The sequence below is a fragment of the Phasianus colchicus genome, chromosome 22 (genome assembly GCF_987193195.1).
Source record: "Phasianus colchicus chromosome 22, bPhaCol1.hap1.1, whole genome shotgun sequence".
Lineage (NCBI taxonomy): Eukaryota > Metazoa > Chordata > Aves > Galliformes > Phasianidae > Phasianus > Phasianus colchicus.
This window is the reverse complement of record NC_143457.1, coordinates 1,897,579-1,918,654: the sequence shown is the minus strand read 5'-3', so window position 1 is coordinate 1,918,654 and position 21,076 is coordinate 1,897,579. Positions and strand designations below refer to the sequence as shown.

The 21,076-nt window shown below is 48.2% G+C and overlaps 2 protein-coding genes across 7 annotated transcripts; one reads left to right on the top strand and one right to left on the bottom strand.

Annotated features, from left to right (window-relative positions):
* Nucleotides 1-4,428: 4,428 nt before the first annotated feature.
* On the bottom strand, nt 4,429-16,501 carry DRAXIN (dorsal inhibitory axon guidance protein). Its single transcript, XM_031613391.2, has 7 exons — nt 16,312-16,501; nt 10,703-11,172; nt 8,892-9,076; nt 8,255-8,366; nt 7,813-7,902; nt 7,521-7,610; nt 4,429-5,397 (listed from the first exon to the last, which is right to left on the bottom strand). Exons 2-7 carry the CDS (start codon nt 11,148-11,150, stop codon nt 5,285-5,287), a joined length of 1,038 nt encoding a protein of 345 aa, XP_031469251.1. The 5' UTR covers nt 11,151-11,172; nt 16,312-16,501; the 3' UTR covers nt 4,429-5,284.
* Nucleotides 16,502-16,641: 140 nt separating this feature from the next.
* On the top strand, nt 16,642-20,889 carry MAD2L2 (mitotic arrest deficient 2 like 2). 6 transcript variants are annotated; one of them, XM_031613273.2, is made up of 9 exons: nt 16,642-16,787; nt 18,000-18,051; nt 18,217-18,335; nt 18,538-18,609; nt 19,248-19,348; nt 19,471-19,565; nt 19,682-19,755; nt 20,109-20,201; nt 20,365-20,888. In XM_031613273.2, the coding sequence occupies exons 2-9, from the start codon at nt 18,012-18,014 to the stop codon at nt 20,404-20,406; spliced, it is 636 nt and encodes a 211-aa protein (XP_031469133.1). In that variant the 5' UTR covers nt 16,642-16,787; nt 18,000-18,011; the 3' UTR covers nt 20,407-20,888. The 6 variants fall into 6 exon arrangements, 5 of the variants coding, with proteins under 5 accessions (XP_031469133.1, XP_089978982.1, XP_031469131.1 ...); XM_090122856.1 differs by having other exon boundaries at nt 16,776-16,798; nt 20,365-20,889; XM_031613271.2 differs by lacking the exon at nt 16,642-16,787 and adding an exon at nt 16,803-16,871 and having other exon boundaries at nt 20,365-20,889.
* Nucleotides 20,890-21,076: the final 187 nt, after the last annotated feature.

Below are 21,076 nucleotides of genomic sequence, written 5' to 3'. Positions count from 1 at the left end.
GAGGAGTCAGAAGTTCATTGCAGAAGCTGGATGTGGAAATGTGTGAGTCACCCTTCAGTCTCATTTCCAGTTCAAGAAACACAGTGCAAGGTTATGTGCAAGAGTTGTCTGCGGTGAGGGATCTGAACTCATATATTCTCAAACAAGCCACAAACAGGCCTTGAAAAAGCCATTTGTGCACCTGCTTCTGAAAAGGGTAGTCTCTATCTGCCCTGTCCTTCGCTGCATCCTGAGTCCTGCTGGCTGCTAATATGCTCTGTTTTTGAAGATCTCCCAAGGCAAAGTATTAAATGCCCAAATCACGCAATCGTTAAATTGCTAAGCAGAAGCAGAAGCAGCAAACTGACCTGCCGTGTAGTTGAAAACATTTTAAAATGTCCTCCCAAAAATCCTCAATTGTGACACCTTACCAGAAATGTAACTCATGCATTGTCACATCAGCTGGGACTTCATCTCTGTGTCCTGCAGGGAAGCTCTGCTTCCATTCACAGAAGTAGTGGTATCAATTGGGATCAATGCTAATTGTTCGAGCGATGTCAAGGACTGGATTTTGCCCTCAATGGCAAAGAGAAGATTTGACATCTGAAAATATGTAAAGAGATACTGAGTATCTGTATTGCTGGCTCAGTGTTTGGATACAAACTGTGACAGGGGTGCCATTCTGCTGGAATAGGCATCTAGCAAAGCAATATGGTTTGTTTTAATGACAGTTTCCACTGCAGCCCAGTTTAAGTGTAAGCACTGTTTAGATGCAGCAGTATGTGGGTGTCTTTGCTCCTTCCAGCATTCTCACTTGGTCTGAATGAGACAGGCAGTCTCATTATCATTTATGCAGTGTGAGCTGTAATTTGGATTGATGTGACTGCTGTTCAATGCAAAGCATTCATTTCCCCTTGTACAATGGAAGTGCTTTACTTCATTTTGTTCATCAATGTATTGTGCAATTAATTCAGCCCTGTTTATTATATTCTGGGCTTGTATGTCATGGACTCAGGGGACTTAGAAATGCCTTAATGATCTCATGGATATGAAAACAATGAGAGCTGTGATAGACATGATGCATTTGCACATCTCTCACACCTATTGGATCTAGACATTGGTTGTTTTTTATGTCTGCTTTGCTTTGCTTGTACCTTGTAAATTGCCTCTCTGTGTAAGCTGCTGCCTCTGTTCCCTTCCTTAGGCCTGATAGCTCAAAGCATCACAGACGTGGTGAGAAAGATAACAGCAAGTTAAAGACTGCAGGGAGAAGCAGATTTTCTCCAGAGGCTGGAAATAGGATACAGAGATTTTCTTAACTAGACTGGTCCAGGTGAGTTCGGCTCACTGCAATTAATATCCAACAATTAGCTGCTTTACATGAAAGATTTTGGTAGTATGCCTAGTGCAAATCAAGTTAAAACCTAATGCACAGCTGTTTCCCTTCCTGGCAGCATAAAAGTGGGGCTAATAAGGCAGAAATGCTTTCCTTTGCATCTTCATGATGCTGTACCTTTGGTGGGCAGCGTGATAGCAGTGGGGAAGTGTAGGCATTAGTATGGTTGCTCCTGCTCTCCTTATTTGGCCAACAGAGATAAAGGCAAGCTCACAGTTCTACTCTTCTTGTCACTCACTTGGGGTCTAGCCCAAAGATAACCAATGACTGCAGCTGCTGTGGTATCTTTGAGTTGCATCCTGCCTGCAGAGCCAAGAGCAATAAAAGCATCAGCTCTGCACAAATGCATGTGTCACCAATAGAGACTTTCTGAATAAGCAGTGAGGAAGGGCATATAGAAGTTGTTTTGGCTCTGCAAGCTCCCATTTAGATCCCAGGGGGAAATCAGCAAGCAGAAGCATCATTTGGATTGAAGGGGACACTGAAGACATTTTGCAGTGCTGGAGAGAAAGCTCACTGCAAAACATATGGCAGGATGATTTGGGGAGGGGAGGGGGTTAATGTGGTATATTGTCAGATAAAACTAAAAATTCCTTTCTAATCTCAGCAAAAAAGAGCTACTCCTTTCTAAAATCCAACGAGAGATTTTCCTGTATAATTGAAGGATTGCTCTTCAAGATTCACTGATGCTCTAGAAAATACATGGACATGTCATAAATGAGTTTATGGGGAACATGTGATACTCAGAACATTCACAGAAAAAAAAAAAAAGCCCTCGTTCCTCCAGATTGAAAGAATATATGTGAAAGCAATGTTTTCTTTATGTAGCAGAGTCTGACTGGCACAGACACGAACAATTTAGTATAGCATGGATTTGAAATTGAAGCACTTTCACACCCCATGGATTGACAACAGGGTAATTACCAGAGTAGGGGGGGAAGAGAGGGTTTCAGTAAAACACCCCCAGCTAAAATGAATGCGGACTATTACAGACCTGAGAGATAATGATTCCCAAGTGTTTTAATTTGTGCTTCCCCTCCTTGTCTCCCTTGCAGTCATCATTTTGGCAACTGCCAGCAACATCCCTAACACACTCAGCAGCATTCACAGAGCAGGCAGCTGCTGAGATGATTATGTCAAATCAGCACTCTGTCCTCTCTTTTCCACGTCTAATGATTCTCACCCTTGGAGAAGTGCTTTAAAATGATGTATACACCTCAGGCTCATTGTGAGGCTGCTAAAAGCAGTAGCTGCAGAGCAGGAGTTTGGGTAGGACCTTGTCATTCACCTTACTTGCATGCATGCACTGCAATTATTTTTCAAAATGATTCCACAGAGCCTTGCTGTTGTTTTTTTTGGGCCTGGCCCAAAGTCCTTTCTAGACAACAGAAAAATCTTCCAAGAGCTGTGGATTAAGCTCTCTCAGGGCGGGAGAGAAGCTGAGTTTGTGTGAATTCTTAATTTGAGTTTCTCAAACAATCCATTGAGAAGAACACATAAAACAAGGCTCGCTTGACATTTGTCTCCCTCTGCCTTATTCAGTGCTAACATCCCCAAAGGCAGAACTGTCACTGATTGCATTGCAACTGGGAGATGCAGGGAAGGAAGGAAAGAAGGGAGGGGAAATGTGCTAGATGTAACCTGGTGGTACTTTTGCTGTCACTGCTGTCGTGCTGCTGAGCCAGCAGAGCAGCACTTAAACGCTTTCCTGCGCTCAGAAGTGGGTTGGACTTGCACAAACATTGCCCCTGGGTTTTATGTCATGGGCTGATCCTGCATTCTATATCTTGGCACATTATTTACTCAACAGCTTTCATTTGCACTGCAGCCGTGAAGTCAGTAATATATCTGGCAGAGACATAAATCAGGTTGCCTGATTCTGCTCACACTGCTGTGGCAGTGCAGCATGCTCTGCCCTGTCTGCTGCTCCTTTCTGCTTCTCCTCTGCAGCATCACAGTTTGATTCAGAAAGATCAAGTCTCAGTCATGAGCTCTCCTACTGAAACCCCAATCTGAGCAATCAGTCCAATAATCTTGTAGCTCAATTCGTTATAATTAACTCAATTTTCACTGTCCTTAGACATTTAACTAATCCCAGCAATTAAGAATCAGCTGTTCTCTATATTCAGAGTTAACAGTGGACCTGAAGCAGAAAAAGCAAAGGGTCCCCTATTGAAGTCTACAACCTCTGGCTTAAAATTCACACTTGCCTTTATTGCAACAAAGTCTTGTTCAAAACACTGCCCAGAATCCTAGAAGGATATGGGGCAATGAATACCTGCATCACCAAGGACAAAGATCCCTGCCAAATTTCCAGCTTTCTTTTAATTGCACTGTTCCAAACAGACCTCAGCTCCAATATCAGAAAGCACCGCAATATCAAAACTTGGCTTTGATAAAAGACTGTGCATGTGGTTCTTATTGCTATCACACAGACCAGGATTTGAAAGCTCTGCAATTGACTGTGATCAATTAAAGCCTTTTTCCATTTATGCTTTCACTGACAATAGCACTGGCAGTACCACCTACTGTTCTGCATCTGTGCTGAGGGAGGGGCTGCATTTCTCTCTCTGGGTTAACAAACTGCATCCCTGCTGTCACAGCATAGAGCTGTAGCCAAGCCACCATTCCTTACTCCAAATTTTTGGGCTGAGATTGTCGTGCTGTAATTAGAAATCAAAATAGCTCTGGCCAGATGAGCGTCAGGCTTTGCCTAAACCCTCCTTTCCAAATTGCTCTGTGCATCTCCCAGCAATACAGGTGCATGTGGGTCAGAACTACTATTGAATTCACAACGTATCTCTGTAATCATGACTGGGCAGCCATTGTATCAGAGGCACAAACCACTATGCCAAGAAGCACCTGAGTGAGAACACAATGTGACACTATGACAGAAACAGTGCAAAATGGAGATTTGCCTGTCCTAATGGAACACAGTAGGGTTTAGGGAAGCAGTGTAAAGAGGATTCTGCCCAAAGCACCAGGATTACTGTTTCTACTCCTCTGAGCCCTCCTGGCTCCTGCCCCATCCTCAGGTGCAGCTGAAGAAGCAGAAGGGCTCCACAAAGGGTATCTATCACAGCTTTATTTACACATCGTGGAAACACACATGCAACATGTCACAGGATTCACTACAGTGGAACAGCCTGTCCCTATGTCCTGTTACCAAAAACCTTGTTTTTGGCTCACTAGGAAAACTATCACTTCCCCAGAAAGCTCCTAAAAATAATCATTAAAAATAACAGACTTGGCAGGATAACTAATGAGTGAGAGCTGCAGGTAGGGATGTCTTGCCACATCCTTGCAGAAACCAGGTCATTCTGTGGGAGCAGAAGAGAAGGGAAGGAGTGGGAGTGAATGCTCTCAAAGAAGACAGGTAGGAAGTGGTAGCATGTAACTGCTGGGGAATATCAGTCTGTAGCAGTAAACAAAGGGGGGAAGGAGAACTCTGTCAGGGGGTCCCTCCTCACCCGGGCAGTTTCTGCTATCATCTTTGTCTCCCTTCTTTGTCTCCCGATAAGCTTCCAATTCTCTAAGAACCTCTGATCTCTAAGGAGTGTCTGCCGTTCTTCTCAAGCAACTGTTGAGAGGGAAAGCTTAAGCTCCTGTGCCTCCTGACCTGAAGCATCTTTCCTATCTTGCCATCAGACTGGCAATCACGATCATCTCCAACTAACTGGGAGAGGGGGACCCAGAGGACAGGAATGTGCTGAGGGAAGGGAGGAGGAATGCAGTCCTGGTGTGGAAAAGGCTGAGACCACTCTAGACTTAACACCAGCCTCAGTTCTATTGTAGCCTGGCCTGCAGCTTCAATCATTCACTTGACTTTTTCTCTAATCCTCACTGCTAGGTGTAGGCAGTTTGACTCCAGCTACTGACCATCCAGGGAGGAGATAAAGTCCCACCCTCCTAAACATTAATGAATGATCCCTGCTCTCCATTGACCGACTCAGGCTCCACACAGCGCCCTTTCCTTCGGGTCACTCTTCGGTTCCGGTGGAATTTGGCATAACAGCGTAGCCCTGTAAAAAAACAACAGCAAACAGCAGGCATGGTGAGAGGGTAAGGCCTCATTAAAGCAGTAATGCTGAACACAGCTCCCAGCTTCAGCTCATGACAGAACCTGCAGCAGTGGGGCCAGTTCCCCCCAGGTGGGAAGCCTGGGCTGTGTCAAAGGAGGTGGCAGACAAATGCCTCATGTGGGCAGGGCACATTGCTTTCTGGGCTCTGCTATTCTGCTTGGCTCACTGTTCTGGTCTGGGATTCATTGGCTCTGGCAGAAAGCTTCATTGGCTTTTTGAAATACCAATGAATTATCCCAATTGTTTCCAGTGATTTTATGGAAGCCCTGCTTGGTTTCCCCCTATTACTTCCCATTACTGTCTAAGTGATCTCTCCATCGGGAAATTACTACAGACATAATGTGCAGCACCGATGGCTGGGGAGCTCCCCTTGCTATTTGTTTCTCTGAAGCTTCAAGAGAGGAGGGAAGAGACTGAAGTGCTATTACTGGGAGGTGTGATCCAAAGCTCACTGCTCATCTCCTTCACTTTATTTTGGATGCTAGAAATGCAGGGTCTAAAGGAAGCTATTAGAGATAGCACTGATGAATACTTAGAGGCAGAAAAGAAAAAAAAAAATATTTTATTTGTTAAAAAACCCTTCAGTGCAAGGTCTCCTATGGCAGGAAAAGGCAATGGAAGCCTCTGGTCAGGTTAACTCATTGATTTCTGGTACTGATTTACCTTGTCATGCCTATCCCAGAGGCACTTGTCCCATCTCTGGAGATGCCCAAGGCCAGGTTAGATAGGGCCTGGATAGCCTGAGCTGGTGGGGGGCAATCAGCCCACAGCAGGGGTTGGAGCTCTATGGTCTTTAAGGTTCCCTCCAACTTAAGCCATTCTAGGATTCTTCTGTCTGACTTTGTTCCAACTGAGGCAGGTGGGCCAGATGGAGGAAAGCCTACATGCAAGCAATGCACATGAAAGTCTTGATTTTCAGTAGTCCAGGATCTGGTTATAGCAGTTCTTGGCAAGAACTGACTTGATCGTTCTCGAAACTGAAAATCTTTTTACTTCCAGAGCAGACAACAGATAGCAACAGTGCCAGCACCCCCAGAGTGGGGGAGGCTGAGGATTTATGGCTGCAATAATGAGACAGCCCATAAGCTGTCCTTGACTACTTGTACACAGGAGACCCATCCAATGTCACAGGTCACTGAGCAGCATTTTGGAGTGCGTGTCCCTGGGCTATGTTGAGACCAGGCCTACCTTGAAGCTGAGTTTCTGTCCCTCATTACCAGCCCCCCCCAGGGCAGTTAGGCCTCCCAGGAAGAGAGCACGCAAGATCAGAGCTCTGTTCTTATCTAAACATCTTATCTGGACCCTATATCTCTGGGGATCTCTTTAGAGGATGCACATTTGGCAACAACACACAACTAGCTTAAACATAAAGCAGGGCTGGAGGCAGTGTTCATTAGGCTTGCAGAAAGACTTTTTTCTGGGTTAATCTATCTCAACATCCTCACTGATGAAGGCCTTCAAGTATTCCATGACACACCCAAGGTGAGAGCTATCATTTAACATTACAAATCCAGGGAAGCACTCAGTTAACTGGGTGCAGTAGGTGTATGACCTGGTCAGAGTCACCAGAGTCCTTAAACACAGGTCACCCAACCTGGCAGGCAGTTTTGTTCTGGCAGACAAGACCCAGTGCCTGGAGCTGATCCTGAACGCGTTCAGACTGGAAGAGTGCTTTTCAACATCTTCATAATGTAACTGCCTATTGAGGCTGTTGTAGATTCTCCAGAAATAGTTTTAAGAAACAGAAGTCTGTGTCCTGCCCACACCTACTGAATTGCTACATATTCATTTGAAATTAACTCAGAAAAGCCATACGAGGCATAAAGTAATGTGAAGCAAGGGTAGTAATACAGTGTCATAGTGTGTGGGATTTCAAAACATCATTGAATCGTTTATTTTCAGTGGCTGCTTCTGTTAGATAGATATCAAGAGAGAAAACAAGATATCCTAGATGACTCATTGGTCACATTGCGAGTCGGTGTCAAGGAAAGGTCTACACTGTGCCTAGTCAACTCAGCCAACTACTAAGACAGCAGGAAACAGGGGAGCGAGGAGCTGCTCACCTTCTGTGCACATACAGTCATCATAACATTTGTTGTTGAGGCCTCGATTGTGTGGTTTGCAGAGGTGCTCACGCAAGTCACAGCAAGAGCCTGCAACATAAAAGCATGGGTGAGCATGGCTGATTTATCCCCTGCTAGAACTGCGACAGCTCAGTGTTAAGGATATTATCTTTGAACTGCCCTCTGCACACCATTATTGAACAGCATTAAAATTAGGATACTTATAGTGGAATTTGGGCTGGTCTTCAGCCATTTCTACAAACGTGACATTGGTTATCAGGCTGATCCTGACCTGGGAGGCAGTCAAGGTGGTGGTCACACGGCTCCCCTTCTGCTGATGAAGTTTCATTTCCACCACTGGAGCTCTTACTGCGGCGTTTCTCTATGGAAAAGAATTGATGTTGGTAGAAAATATCACACTACAGTTTATATTTTGGAGACTAAAGTGAAAAAAAGCATCAAACTTCAGGAGTTTGAGTTCTGAACCCTTATAGTTCAGTCTCCTCTCTACTTCTCAACCCTCCACCTAATCATTTTTCCTTTGCTCTCAAACTATCCTCCCAAAATGAGCAGTGTGTTGAAACAGAGCATAAATACAATCAGCTTTTTCTCTCTTTCCCCAGTACAATGGCCTCTTATTCCTCAGCACATCTGCCAACACTAACCATAGGCCAAGACTTACAGGATGACTTTTAGGAAAGAGGATGGGGAGCTCAACAGTATGAGTTTAGCACCTTTCTTTTTAGCTGACGGCCACATTTCTGGTTTGAGGTCCTCATAATCTGTCCAGTCAAAGAGTGCCATATCTAGGGTGGGCATCACATCCCCATCTTGCCTGAGGCGGGCCTGCGAACCACAAGATACCAAAGAGACAGTGGATTATACTTCTGTAGTGACACTGAAGCATTTGTCAATTTTCCTCACACTTTCAGACCTTAAGGCTTTACAAATCCCCCCCACACACACCCCCACCTTGTCCACTGGGGTTCTTAGCATCTCATGTTTAGAATGGAAAACCTTTCTTTTGTCCCAGCTGAAATCAAGAGGGAAGCTTTCACTGCTTCTTTGAGGGGCAGGAAGGCCAGCAAGGAGCATTAGAACATGCTGCCTCTCCAGCCAAGGGCTGTTACTGCATCTCTGCTCCTTGAAACCGAATGGAGATGGCTAGCTAAGGGAGAAGGAGGGCAGGGAAGAGAAGGGACTAAAGGAGCAGCTTTTGGGTTGTCTCCAAGATAGAGAGCTGCTTCTGAGGAAGGGCTTTGGTGGTAGGCAAGCACTTACCTCTAACTGAAAAAGAAGAAACTGGACCTTAGCTGCAGGAGATTGCTGTCTGTATCAGAGGTACAGTGCAGTTACCAGTGGTCTCTTTACCTGTGACCGCGGCGACGTGGCTGGAAGAACAGGAGGCTCTTCTGTGGAAACAATCAGATCCAGTGCAGTGAAGGGAAGCACGGTGGGGGTCGGGCTGGTTGCTTCCTCTGCTTGGAGGTTTTGAAACTGTTGCTCGAAACTTTCAGGTTTCTTGTACAGGGAGCTTGGCCCAACAGCAGTCTTCCCTGCAGAGGACAACAGGTACACAGCATGAGCTTTGTCATCCCTTTCCTCTCTGCATGCCATGGAAAAATGTGAATTAAAGGAATCTTTGCTTCCATCCAGCCACTGCCTTGTTTTCTACCACCCTGAGCTGCTGTTGAGACTGGTGTCAATCAGTCCCAAACTATCTGCACCTTGATTCTTACACACTGAAGTCAAGTGTGTGTTCAAGAAGGTGCAGTTCTGTATTTCTCATGCTTAAGAATCAGTGGATTTCTTCCTAAAGAAGATGCAAATCTCCAAGATTTCTTGAAGCTGTAGGTGTAGCAAGCCAATTCTTTTGGGAATAACCCTTGTTGGCTGGTCTTGGGAATACAAAATGCATCCCTTAAACCATTTTTAAAGCTGCTGCAAATTCTTAAAACACATCCCTACTTCATTTTAAGGGTGGGTAATTCCTATTTAGCTCAAGTCAGAACCTCCCTAACTTGAAATGAAAAAACTTCACAGCTTGATCCATGCTTTTGCAAAGAATTAATTTCATTGTAGACCTTAGGTTAAGCCAAAGGTAGCAGGCCTGTTTTGCAGTCTGCAATTAAGGCTTCAAGCCAGCTTTGTTGCACGCTCTTTCTATATTGCTTAATGTGAGTTGTTCAGTCAGTCCCCTGAGAAAACAACAGAGCTCTTCTTACTGATGCAGGGAGGAGTGATAGCTGGAAGGCAGGGAGACTGACACCCAACTTGTCAAATGGTGCAGATGGGCACAGACTGCCTGGCTTTAAGAGCACTAAAGATTTACTGCTGTGAGGACACCGTACTGCAGAGACACCCACAAGCTGACCTGACTGGGAAGCAGTCCCAGTCAAAAACTTTTAGCAACATTTCTAACAATGCTGTAACGTAATTAGTGCAATCTCACATGTGAAAAAGCTAGATTTGTCATAGTTTGCCATAAACTTAGAAGAATACAAGTTGTGATGAGAAGAAACTGATCTTCAAGCTAAGTAGACTTTTTAAATTATTATTTCCAGTTCTTGTCATGTTTTGAAGTCAGTGGAGAGATTGAGCATGGCTTTGTCTTTTTTCATCCTAAATTGAACTTTTTGCTTTAAAAAAAAAAAAAGCAACAACAAAGCAGGCCACCCCAAACCAACCCCTCTAGTCCTAGGGACTTCCAGAGCTCTCCCCTATAAGGCAAACAAGGTCATTTTCAGAAAATTGCAGCCAGCAGTATAAACCTCCAGTTCTGGAGTTGCCTTTTTTCTTGTGCCTCTTTTGTTTGGCAGATTTCTCCCCAGAGCAGGCACACACCCCATGCTCTCCACACACTCATGTGGCTCAACCACAGCTACATCTTCTTGCCCTCATTACAAGTGAGTCAACAGCGTCGGCTTCCCTTGAAGCTCAAATCATAGAATGGTTGGAGTTGGAAGGGACCCTCAAGGCCATCAGGTCCAAGCCCTGCACTGAGCAGGGACACCCACATCAGTGCTCAGAGCCCCATTCCCTGACCTTGGGTGCCTGCACCACCTCTCTGAGCAGTCTGTGCAGTGACTCACTGCCCTTATTGCAAAAAACTTCTTCCTTCTATCGAATCTAATTCCCCAATCTTTTAGTCTGACACCATTTCCCCTTGGTCCCTTCAATACCTCTGTGGTGTTTCAGCCTGTCCCTGCGGCTGTGCCGTCTCTGCTCTCGGTTCTGCTTCTTTCCTCTCTCAGACCCAGGGGACTGATTCTCTGGGAGCTCAAAGCCCAGGAACACATCCTTATCTTTATCCTGTTTCAGTGCTGCTGGCTGGCCAAGTGGCACCAGCTCCTCCATGGCTGGAGCTCCGCTGCCCACTCGGAAAGCCTCTTCCCCAGCTGATTGCCCTCTAACAGGCAGGGCAAGGACCCTCCCTTTCTTGGCCAAGCCATGCTTGTGCTGGTGCCCACTCCTGGGATGCTGAGGCCACGTCTCTTGGTTTTGAAGGTGGTTGTTGTTCTCATTTTTGAGCTTCATGTCAGTGTCCAGGGAGATGGCAAAGGTCATGTCAGAAAGAAGCAGCACACACAGGAAAAGAGACGGAGGGAAGAAGGTGGAAGAAGCTGCCATAATCTTGGGGTCTCTGTGTCACCTGCAATTAAAACCAAGAGCGACAACACAAATGAAGCAACCAACTTCTAGGAACCGTAAAGGCGACCAAAATTCAACTCAGACACTTGAGATGTCCAGATGTCATCCAAAATGAGTTGGAGGAGAGTTTTCCCTCCTTGGTTATCTCCTGTGCCAGCCAGGCTTACAGCAGCTGAGACCCACGTGCTGGGCCTGCAGGGATAAGAGGTCCCAGTTTCATGTGCAAATGAGGGCCATCAATCAGCAGGACACTTCCCTTTGATGGCTGAGCAGCCCCCAGCCCTCCCACTCACTGCCTGCCATCTGAGGGCTGCACAGCACCAGCTGTCGGCTGGGGCACTCGGCTGCCACGTTGGCATCCTCAGCCTGCCTGGCAGCGGCCCCCAACACAGCTGGTTTCCTTGCAATGAAGATGTCAAGACGAACAGAACCGGAGGCAGATGGTGGCTTCGCAGGACCAGCAACAGCAAGAGCCCTGAGCAGCTCAAGGTGTGGACGCACACACTGCCTGAACGTGGGCAAGGAAAGAGAAAACACAGAACGGTTTGGGCTGCATCTCTGCAGTGTAGCAGAAAAACAAATCTGCTGCTGTCAGTAGAGCAGGAGATGCTGGTCAAGGGGCAGGAAGGCAACCTGAATGCCCTATGGCTCATCCCACTGCTCTCCCTGAGCCTGCAAAGTCACTTCACCTTGCCCCACCAGGTGACACCTGCACAGGGAGGGCAATCTAAGTCCAAAGAACACTGAGACCAAAACTCTCAGTAAGGGGCTGCAGAGCATTCTCGTCCATTCTGCTTCTGTGGAGGATTTTCATGGGTCTTTTTTCATCCCTGTGTTTGTGTTATGAGATGTGGCTTTGGGACATTGCACCGGTTAGAGACTTCTCTAATTTAGTTCTTTCCCTGCCCTTTCTAACAGAAAACTTTTGGGTAGCTTTCTTGGACTGTCCCTCTCAATCTGGGCAGCTCCCCCTCCACCAACCTCTCCTCAACACCAGGCCTCGGTTGCCACTAATAGCCATTGTTCTGTTCACCAAGTGATTCACTCTGTTGCCTAATTGCAATGGCTTGTGCTCCTTCCTCCAGGTGCTCTGCTGCTCCATGTCACCTGTGAAGGGGAGCACGTAAGTCTGCTCAACCACGCATCAGCAGATTCTGCCTTTGCAAGATGCATCTCTGCTATTGTTTAGAGACTGGGAGCAAAGTTTCGGTCTGTATCTCCTCTGGAGAGAAGCAGGCAGCACAGAGGGCTTTCCATCCATGTGGGGTATGAAAATCAGGTCTTTCCACTGGCCACAAAGCCAACAAAGTGTGAAGTGTGGGCTGATCCGGAAGGTGCCGGGCTGCTCATTTCATGCAGGCGTAGTGCTATGGAATAGCATTTTATTGACAGCTAGCTGGGACAAAGGAAAACCAGACTGACAGCTAAATATATTGTCAAAGCACCTCAAGTTCCTGCTTCTCACCAATGTAACAAATAGCAGCCAAGCAAAATCTAAACACTGCATCCACAGCCTTTTTGAGGGATTTTCTCTGTAAGAACCGGCACAGACCAGCTGGATCAAGGCATCACAGAACAACCCAGAGCTGCAGACAGCATCTTACCTTTTCATCTATAGGCAAAACAGCAGGAGGAGAGAAAAAGTGCAAAGAGAATGGAAGGCAGCGCCTTAAGTCTCACTCACAGACAGCAGCCCTCTGATAACAAACCTGGCAGACACATTAGCCACAGTTCTGCTTTCCAGCAGGAGCCAAAGAACAGCTCGATGCTGTGATGCTGTTCCTCAGCATCCGAGTGCCTCTCAGGACCCCACTCCACAAGAGCAGCCAGCCCAGGGCGTGGGGATGCAGAGCACAGTAGTGTTCTCACTGTTGATGCACCTGTTCTGCAAAAGATGTTTTACCCAGGGCAGAATTTCCTATGTCAGAAATAAACGTGTATGTTGTATCAAGTCCAAAATTGATCCTCTTCAAAGGATGGTACTTCAATAAAGGAAACACACCAAGCTGGCTGCTCCTGCAACTCTCCCTAACAGCAGATCTGTGTCCTCATTACTTCAGCCAACACTTTGTGCTTCCTTTGTGCACCCCCGGGATTATCAGCCACCTACTTCTCAAAGTAGCAAATCTGCCTATTGATGTGAAAATGTGTAAAGCAAAGATAAGGCCTTGGAGCTACCTGGGGTGCGGGCTCAGGGCTGACGAATGAGTTGCAGAGCTGTCTCTCAGCCAACACTTCTGATCTATTTTGAGTTAGCAGCGGATGGTCAGAACTCTGTAAGAGAAATTATGTTGTTTGGCATCTTGGGGAACTTCCCCTGGGCAGTCTCTTTCTCTGGACTCACAGATATTATTACTATTGCTCTGCTCTCAGCTTGTAATCCTGCAAGGCAGACGTGGACTGAATGGGTACACAGAAACTGATGTTTTTTTCTCTCTGTAAATGCAGCTCTGTCACCCTGGTGTGGAAAAAAAGGCTCTAATGCTGCCACTGCTGCATTGGTTCATTCATGGCATACGTTCATTCATACATCTGACTGAAGCCACGATACAAAGCCATGCCAAGATAGCCTTGGCTTTAAGTTGTCATCCATGTGTTCTTCATGACACAGCAGAGAGGAACAGAACACTTCAATCCAGAAATGCAGAATATCAAGTTCTTTCATCACTCCAGACCACAGATGATGCAGTTTTTATGCTCAAAAGCTGAACCAAGCCATACTCAAGCATGTAATCTGGGACACACTTCTCCTTGGCTCTGATAAGCTCAGATTTGGCAGCAGTGCATAAAGATTTCCTGGACTCCAGACAACCCCAGGCTGCAGCAACAGACAAAGTGTGTGCTCATCTACACGAGTGCTGTGTGTATGTGCATGTGTGGCACAGGTGATGGACAATAAACCCAGCTTTGTGTGCCAAGCTCCCTGCAAATAAGGAGCCATTGGGTGATGGATTGGCTTGGGAAGGCCTGGAGCAGAATGGTCAGGGTAGGTTCCATGGTAGCCGACGTGCAGAGAGCTGGCTGGAGCCAGGAGGATGGCATTGTACAGATAAATGAGATTTCCCTTCCCTGCTGGGTCTCATTCCATCTGGTTTTCTGTTTCTGGAGGCAAATGCTGGGAAGCTTCATACACAATCTGCCAAGAGAAGACCCTCCCATTTCAAAGGGGTCCCCCCAGCTTTCCAGGGTCTCGAAAAGCAGATGGGAAATTTGAAATGCACCCTTTTTCCCCTAGGCACACATAATATCACTTTCTTCATCTCCCACATTTCTTGCACACTCACCTTATAAAGGATAACTTTATAAAGGGATGACAGAGCAGCCAAGTCTGCAGCTCTTTTGGGTCAAAGTTGTCCTCCCTTTGCAGGTTGCCTGCATCCATTGTCACCTCTCCTCCCAACCTACCTCTCACATTCATCTGACTTCGTATCTTCTTCATCCATCCTGACTGGGAGATGTGTTCCTTCTGCAGATATTCAGGCTGGGCGAATCCCACCACCACCACCACCCTTTGAAACACCTGTTTCTTTTGCTTGTTGCTTTCTCTTTCTGCCATCACCAAACAGCTCTCTGCTGTTGGGAGGACCACAGTCACGTTTGCTTCGTGCACTGATTGCAAATGGCAGCACAAAAATAATAGAATGGTTTGGGTTGGAAGGGAGCCTTAAAGGTCCAATCCCCTGCAATGAACAGAGACACCCACAGCTCCAGCAGTGCTCAGAGCCCCATCCAGCTTAAACACAAAACAGGACACAGACTGAAGCTTGGAGAGGGTTCAGCAGCTGTAGGTACCTCCACAAAACACCTCCCTGTGGCATCCTGCATTCAGCAAGTGCATTCACCCCAAATGTCCCTCATTCCCCATTAGTTAAGGGCTGGGACTGGGGTTTGCTGCCCAGGTGATCCCAGCTGTGCCCCGCTTCCCTGGTGCCTACCCACAGAGTGCATCCCTTGGAGCAGGGAGTGCAGCCCAGGGGACAGAGCCGCTGTTTTGAAGTGGAATGAATGAATATGCAGTACCCTCTGCTCTGCTCCCCTCCGGGACCTCTCGGAGCGGCTGACACAACCATCACAGGCGACCCGCTATCAAACAGAGCCTCCCCTGCCCGATAATGAGATTAAAATAGCAATGAGTCTGAGATTAGCATCTGAGATATAGTCGCTTGCTGTCAGCGCAGCGGAGAGGACTCTCCGGCTTCCCTCACAATGCCCGGTGACAAATGAAACGCGATCAATAGCAGAGCTCATCTCTCAGCCAGAGGAAAGCACCGCCGGTGGGACGGGGAAAGAGGGGCACGCGGAGAGGCACTGACACGGGGAGGTGTGGGGTCACCGCCGTGGGAGGTGTTCAAGGAAAGGGCACAGCGTGGATGGGCTGGGGTTGGAGTTGATCTTAGAGCTTTTTTCCAGCCCGAATGAGTCCGTGATTCTGAGATTTGGCCCCGTCCCCACCGCGATGTGTCCCCGAGCAGCACAGCGCTGGGCTGCGCTCTCTGCCTTCCTCCTCTCTGTCATTCTCACTCTGAACCCGAACGCGTGGGACGAACGTCTCCTTCTGCAAAGGACAGGAGATGGAAACACAGAACCGTTTCCACTGGGGCTGACGGACGGCTCCAGGTGTGAATCGGCTAAACGTCACCTAAACCCCACATGATGAATTGCCGGCCGCAACGAGCCGTTAACCGATGCCAAATTGATTTAATTCACAACCAAGATCTCACTTTTAGCAAAGCAAGAAACGCAGAGGACGACCCGCGGGCACTCGGGGGAACGCGAACACACAATGCCACGGAGGGAACAGCTCCCTTCGCCCTTCGGCCACTTCGCGCAGCGGTGCGGGCGCTCAGCGGCTCCCAGCGAGGGGAACCGCGCCTCTGTCCGGAGCCGAGAGGGGAAGAGCCGCCCGGCAGGGCTCAGCACCGCCCGACACAGCCCGGACTCGGGGGAGCCGCAGAGCGGGGCTCCGCCAGCACGGTGACAGCGGGGGCGGCTCGGGGACCACGCTGCCCCCATCCCCACCGCTCCCCGGAGCCGGCGGAGCCGGGATCCCCGCAGCCTTTGTCTTCTCCCAGTGAAAGTGCACCCGTACCTAAGAAGCAAAGGGAAAGCGGCACAGCGGAGCGGCCCCCCCGGTGCTTACCTGTGCTCGGCTGCCTGTGGGCAGAGCAGGGCAGGGCTGTGCCGGGGTACGGGTGTGCGGACCGAGGAGGAGGAGGAAAAGAAGGAGGAGAAGGAGGAGACGCGCGGAGGCAGTGGGGGAATGCGCGGCCGGAGCGGGGACGCCGGGACCCCGCGGGCTGCGGGGCGGTGGGAGGGGCGCGGGGTGCCCGGGGCGGGGACGCGCGGAGCGCTGCGGGGGTGCGCGGCTGTGCCCGGGGCATCGTGCGGGGAGGGGGGAATTGAGAGGGAGAGCTGAGAAAGGCGGGGACAAAGGCGGGGGGACCCCGCAACCCGCGCGGCGGAGGGACCGCGGCTGCAGCCGGGACCCCGCGGGGAAAGCGGGCAGCGAACCGCGCGGCAACGGCAGGGCGCGGTCCTCCCGCCGCGAGGGGGCGCTACGGCCGAAGTGACGTCACACGCGTGCGCCGCCAGCAGCGCCGGGCCGGGAGAGCTGCGGTACGGGAACGGTAACGGCGGTCGCGGCTGGGAGGGCGGCGCGATGGGGGCACGGAGGGGCGCGGTGTGCGGGCTGTGCTGAACGTGAGGCAGCGGTGTGCCCGGGGGGAAGGAGGCTGGGGGCAGCCCGGCCTCTGTCGGCATAGCGGGGCCGTTCCTCCGTGCTCAGCTCTGGGGAGGGTGCGGGGAGCTGGGCTCGGCTCTGCTCCGGGTCGCAGCGATGGGCCGGAGAGTGCGGCCTTAAATTGCAGCACGGGAGCTGCAGGGGGATGTCGGGGAAGGTTTGTGCTCGGGAGGAGCGGCGATGTGCTGGCACAGCTGCACAGGGAGCGGTGGGGTCGGTGTCCATGGAGGCGTTCAGTGAGATGTGACACTGAGGGATGTGGGCACGGTGGGTTGGGTTGGACTGGATGATCACAGAGCTCTTTTGCAGTCTTAATGCTTCTAAGATTTTGCTTAAAGAAAGGTAGAAGCTCTTACCTCCCTATTTTGTGAAGTAACTCATTAGAGATCTGAAAACCACGTTTCATGGCTGGAGCAGCTTGGCAGTTGGTAACTAAACAGCTGATAGGAGTGAGCAGGGCTTGAGAGCTCTGTGTGAGGCATCTGTGTTCCTGATGGACCTGGAGGCATTTAAGAACACATTAGTGGTAGTTTGCATGCATACAAAGAGGATGACAAAAATAAGGAAACATGAAAATTTGCAATCAGCAGTTCTGTATGTTGCAGCCTAAAATACACTCGAGACACCGACCTGTTGGGATGCTGAGCTGCAGCTGCTTGATTCTTTGATACACAGTGCTCCATTTGGCCACCAAATGTGCTGCCCTTGTCACAAATTCCTGCAGGACAGATTCCATGTTAGGTGAATTATATGGTTGTGTGAGGTTTGTGAAGAGACTCAGGCAGCAGGGGAATATGTGGGATGTGGAGTCAGTGGGAAGTGTAAATCCTGCCCTGAATGAGAAGAGAAGCTCACCGTGTGAGGGGTGAGACAGAACACAAAAAGATGCTGTCTTCATTTTCTGCACTACTGGTGATTTTTGATCACGTGCTTCAATGTGTCACAGTGAGCCCCTTGGGTTTGTGTACACGTGCTTGTCACTGAGCTCAGAGGGCAGCTTGTTGGCATTAGGGAGGTGAAGCGATCCCTGAACTGTGTTAAGACCATAAAAGCTAGAGGATAAATATTCTTCTTGTGATGCTTTTCAGGTTCTGGGCAAGATGACCACGCTGACACGACAGGACCTTAATTTTGGGCAAGGTAATGTGTTTGTGCTACACTGAGAACTGGATGCTTGCAGGATGCTCCAGCCCTAAACTTCCCACAGCTAGGAAGGAGATGAGATGTGTGTTGGTGTCTTTAAAAATGTCCTATGAATGTTGCAGAGCAATACTATATTCAGCATCTTTTACTTCTGTTTTTCAGTTGTTGCAGATGTTCTTTCAGAATTTTTAGAAGTGGCTGTTCATCTCATCTTATACGTTAGAGAAGTTTACCCTATTGGGATCTTTCAGAAGAGGAAAAAATACAACGTACCCGTCCAGGTAGGAGACCTTCATGAAGCTGCAGTACTCACAGCACAAGCAGATTGTGGCTGACAGTAGCAGAATGCTTCCCCTGCTGTGTGCAGGGATGTAACACAAAGGCAGGCTCCCTAGGAAATAGAGATCTTGTCTTTAGATCTTCCTTCTTAGCGTTGTCCTGGTTGGCATCAGAACACAGCTCTGTTTGCTCTCTTTGCTACAGATGTCCTGCCACCCAGAGCTCAATCAGTACATCCAGGACACGTTGCACTGTGTAAAGCCACTGCTTGAGAAGGTATGATCTTACCATGGACCTGTGCTGGGCAAATGTACTGTGAGTGGTTTAGATAGAAAATAAAAGACTGTAAATGTTGCTCTCATCTCAAAATGTTTATTTATATACTTACCATACACAATATACTTGCTTTTAAAGTTACTAATCAAGAATAAAAACATTCTTAATTCTTCCTTGCAGTCAAGGCATGCTGCTGAACACTGGCATTCAGTTGCTTATAATGCATAAACATGAGGATCAATCTTTCTCTATTTTCAATAAGCTCATTCTACACGTGAACTTAAGTGTATTTGAAAGCAGAACGTTGAGTTGAAGCATCCATCTGGCAGGAGAACAGTTAAAGTGCTGTGCTGTAAGCCAGAAAGCAAAGGTGGTTTGAACACAAGCTTTTGTGAGAGAAAAGTGTGACCACATAACACGTTGCAAACCTTACTGGCATCCCACATCCTCCATTCTCTTCTCTCTGCAGACATCATACTGCATGTAGAACCTGGACGTAGGACAGGGCTCAAGGTTTGGATAACTCTTAGCACTGCTCCACAGCAGATAAATATACTCTACCAGAAGTGAAGCAAACTGGGGGCAGAAGACAGCTTGTTTTAAGGAAGGACCTTCTCTAACTGCAATTATTCTTCCAGAATGACGTGGAGAAAGTTGTAGTTGTAATCCTGGATAAAGAGCACCACCCAGTGGAGAGATTTGTCTTTGAAATCACCCAGCCACCTCTCCTTTCCATTAGGTAAAGATTCCATTCCCATGTTTTCTCACAGCATCCAACCCCTGTGTCCTTAGAGGTGTTCTGGAAGATGCTCCAGGCCCCAGTACTTTGCTGTGTGCCACTAACAACTGCTGTCTTAACAGTTCAGAGTCCTTGCTGTCCCATGTGGAGCAATTACTGCGTGCCTTCATCCTGAAGATAAGCGTCTGTGATGCTGTGCTGGACAACAATCCCCCAGGTAAGCAGGTGCACACAGCCCAGTGACATGGATTTGTTTCATGGGAGATGATTACAGGCAGTGTCTGAGCCTCTGTTGGTTGTCCCCTGGTCTGCAGCCTGCCCTTTCTCTTACAGGCTGCACCTTCACGGTTCTGGTTCACACACGAGAGGCTGCTACACGCAATATGGAGAAGATCCAGGTGATAAAGGTAAATGGTATCTTTGGCTGCTTTTTCACGAGCAAGCTGCAAAGAATGGAAGAATTTTGGATTCAATGAGGTTAAGGGGTGCTAGATTGCTAGCTTTTACATGATGCAGTTCATGACTTTGCTTTGAATGTGTTACAGTTTACACTGGTGAGGTGACTGAGCACATCTACCACACACCAGCTGCAGGCAGTAGCTGCTTTGATGCCTGAATTAGATTGTGCCAATACTTCCTGCACAGTGCCATCCCCATCACTTCATGTACTCTAAGTGCTGACCTAGCACTGAGAAAGTGAGCTCACCTTCTGGAGCTGCTCACCTCTCTCTACATAAAGCTCCTTGTGTTCCTGCCCTAGGATTTCCCATGGATTCTTGCTGATGAACAAGATGTGCACATGCACGACCCCCGGCTTATCCCACTGAAAACTATGACTTCTGACATCTTAAAGGTGAGCAGAGCATTCTGGCCTGAGAGGTGGCTGAAACTACATGTAGTGTGAAGACTTCTCACGTTAAAACAGGAAACCTTGTTAATGAGGGAAGGTACAAACTCTTTAGACTGTTCTCCATCTGGCTATTAAGCAGAAACTGATACTTGTTTCTATCTTCCAGATGCAGCTTTATGTAGAAGAACGAGCCCACAAAGGCACCTGATTTCAACCTTCCTTTTCTTCAAGCCTCATCTGATCTTCCAGCGGAGTAAGATCTCTCACCAACCATACCTTGATAGCCCAGTCTCCTCAGCTGGCCTTCTGGATGAATGTAGAGCAGCTGCTGCCTCTTTATTTCAAGTGCTCTTACCAGTGTATATAGAACTGACTTGGAATGTGGAGCCAGAGCCTGTTCCCATGTACACTCATGTGTGAGAGTGAGTAGAGGTTTCATTACTGTGAATCCCTGGGGGTAGGATACAGCTGACTGCGGTCGGCTCTTTGTACAAATCCAGTTCTTGCCTTAAACAGGACATCTCCATTGCACACTGGTAGTGCTAACCAGGGATCTGCTGTATGCTCCACTAGAGCAATGGTCTGATACCATGCGCGAGTGAGGCCTTATGTAGCATCTGTCCACTGTGACTGTCCCAAGTAGTCTTCAATAAATATCAAGTTTTACTCCAGTTGAAACAGGCTCAATTCTGTCCAAATCAACTTTCTTTTAGTGAAGAAGCATTTTTATTTTGTATGTGGAGCTTCCATCACCTTTTTACATCTTCTCTAGGACAAGGCTGGGATGTGTCAGTTCCTATGAAGGGCTGTACCACCTTGGTCTCCCCTTGCCATAGGGAAACCTTCACACAACAAATGGTGTTAGAAGTATGGTGGAA

Excerpts from the sequence above, each read along its gene's own strand:
- MAD2L2 (XM_090122855.1), top strand. Across the intron at positions 19,756-20,108 it reads AGAAGATCCAGGTGATAAAG|GATTTCCCATGGATTCTTGC; the intron begins GTAAATGGTATC and ends TTCCTGCCCTAG. Across the intron at positions 20,202-20,364 it reads TGACTTCTGACATCTTAAAG|ATGCAGCTTTATGTAGAAGA; the intron begins GTGAGCAGAGCA and ends TCTATCTTCCAG.
- DRAXIN (XM_031613391.2), bottom strand. The coding sequence starts at position 11,150 with ATGGCAGCTTCTTCCACCTTCTTCCCTCCGTCTCTTTTCCTGTGTGTG. Across the intron at positions 9,077-10,702 it reads CAGGCTGAAACACCACAGAG|GGAAGACTGCTGTTGGGCCA; the intron begins GTATTGAAGGGA and ends TGTCCTCTGCAG. Across the intron at positions 5,398-7,520 it reads TGACTGTATGTGCACAGAAG|GGCTACGCTGTTATGCCAAA; the intron begins GTGAGCAGCTCC and ends GTTTTTTTACAG.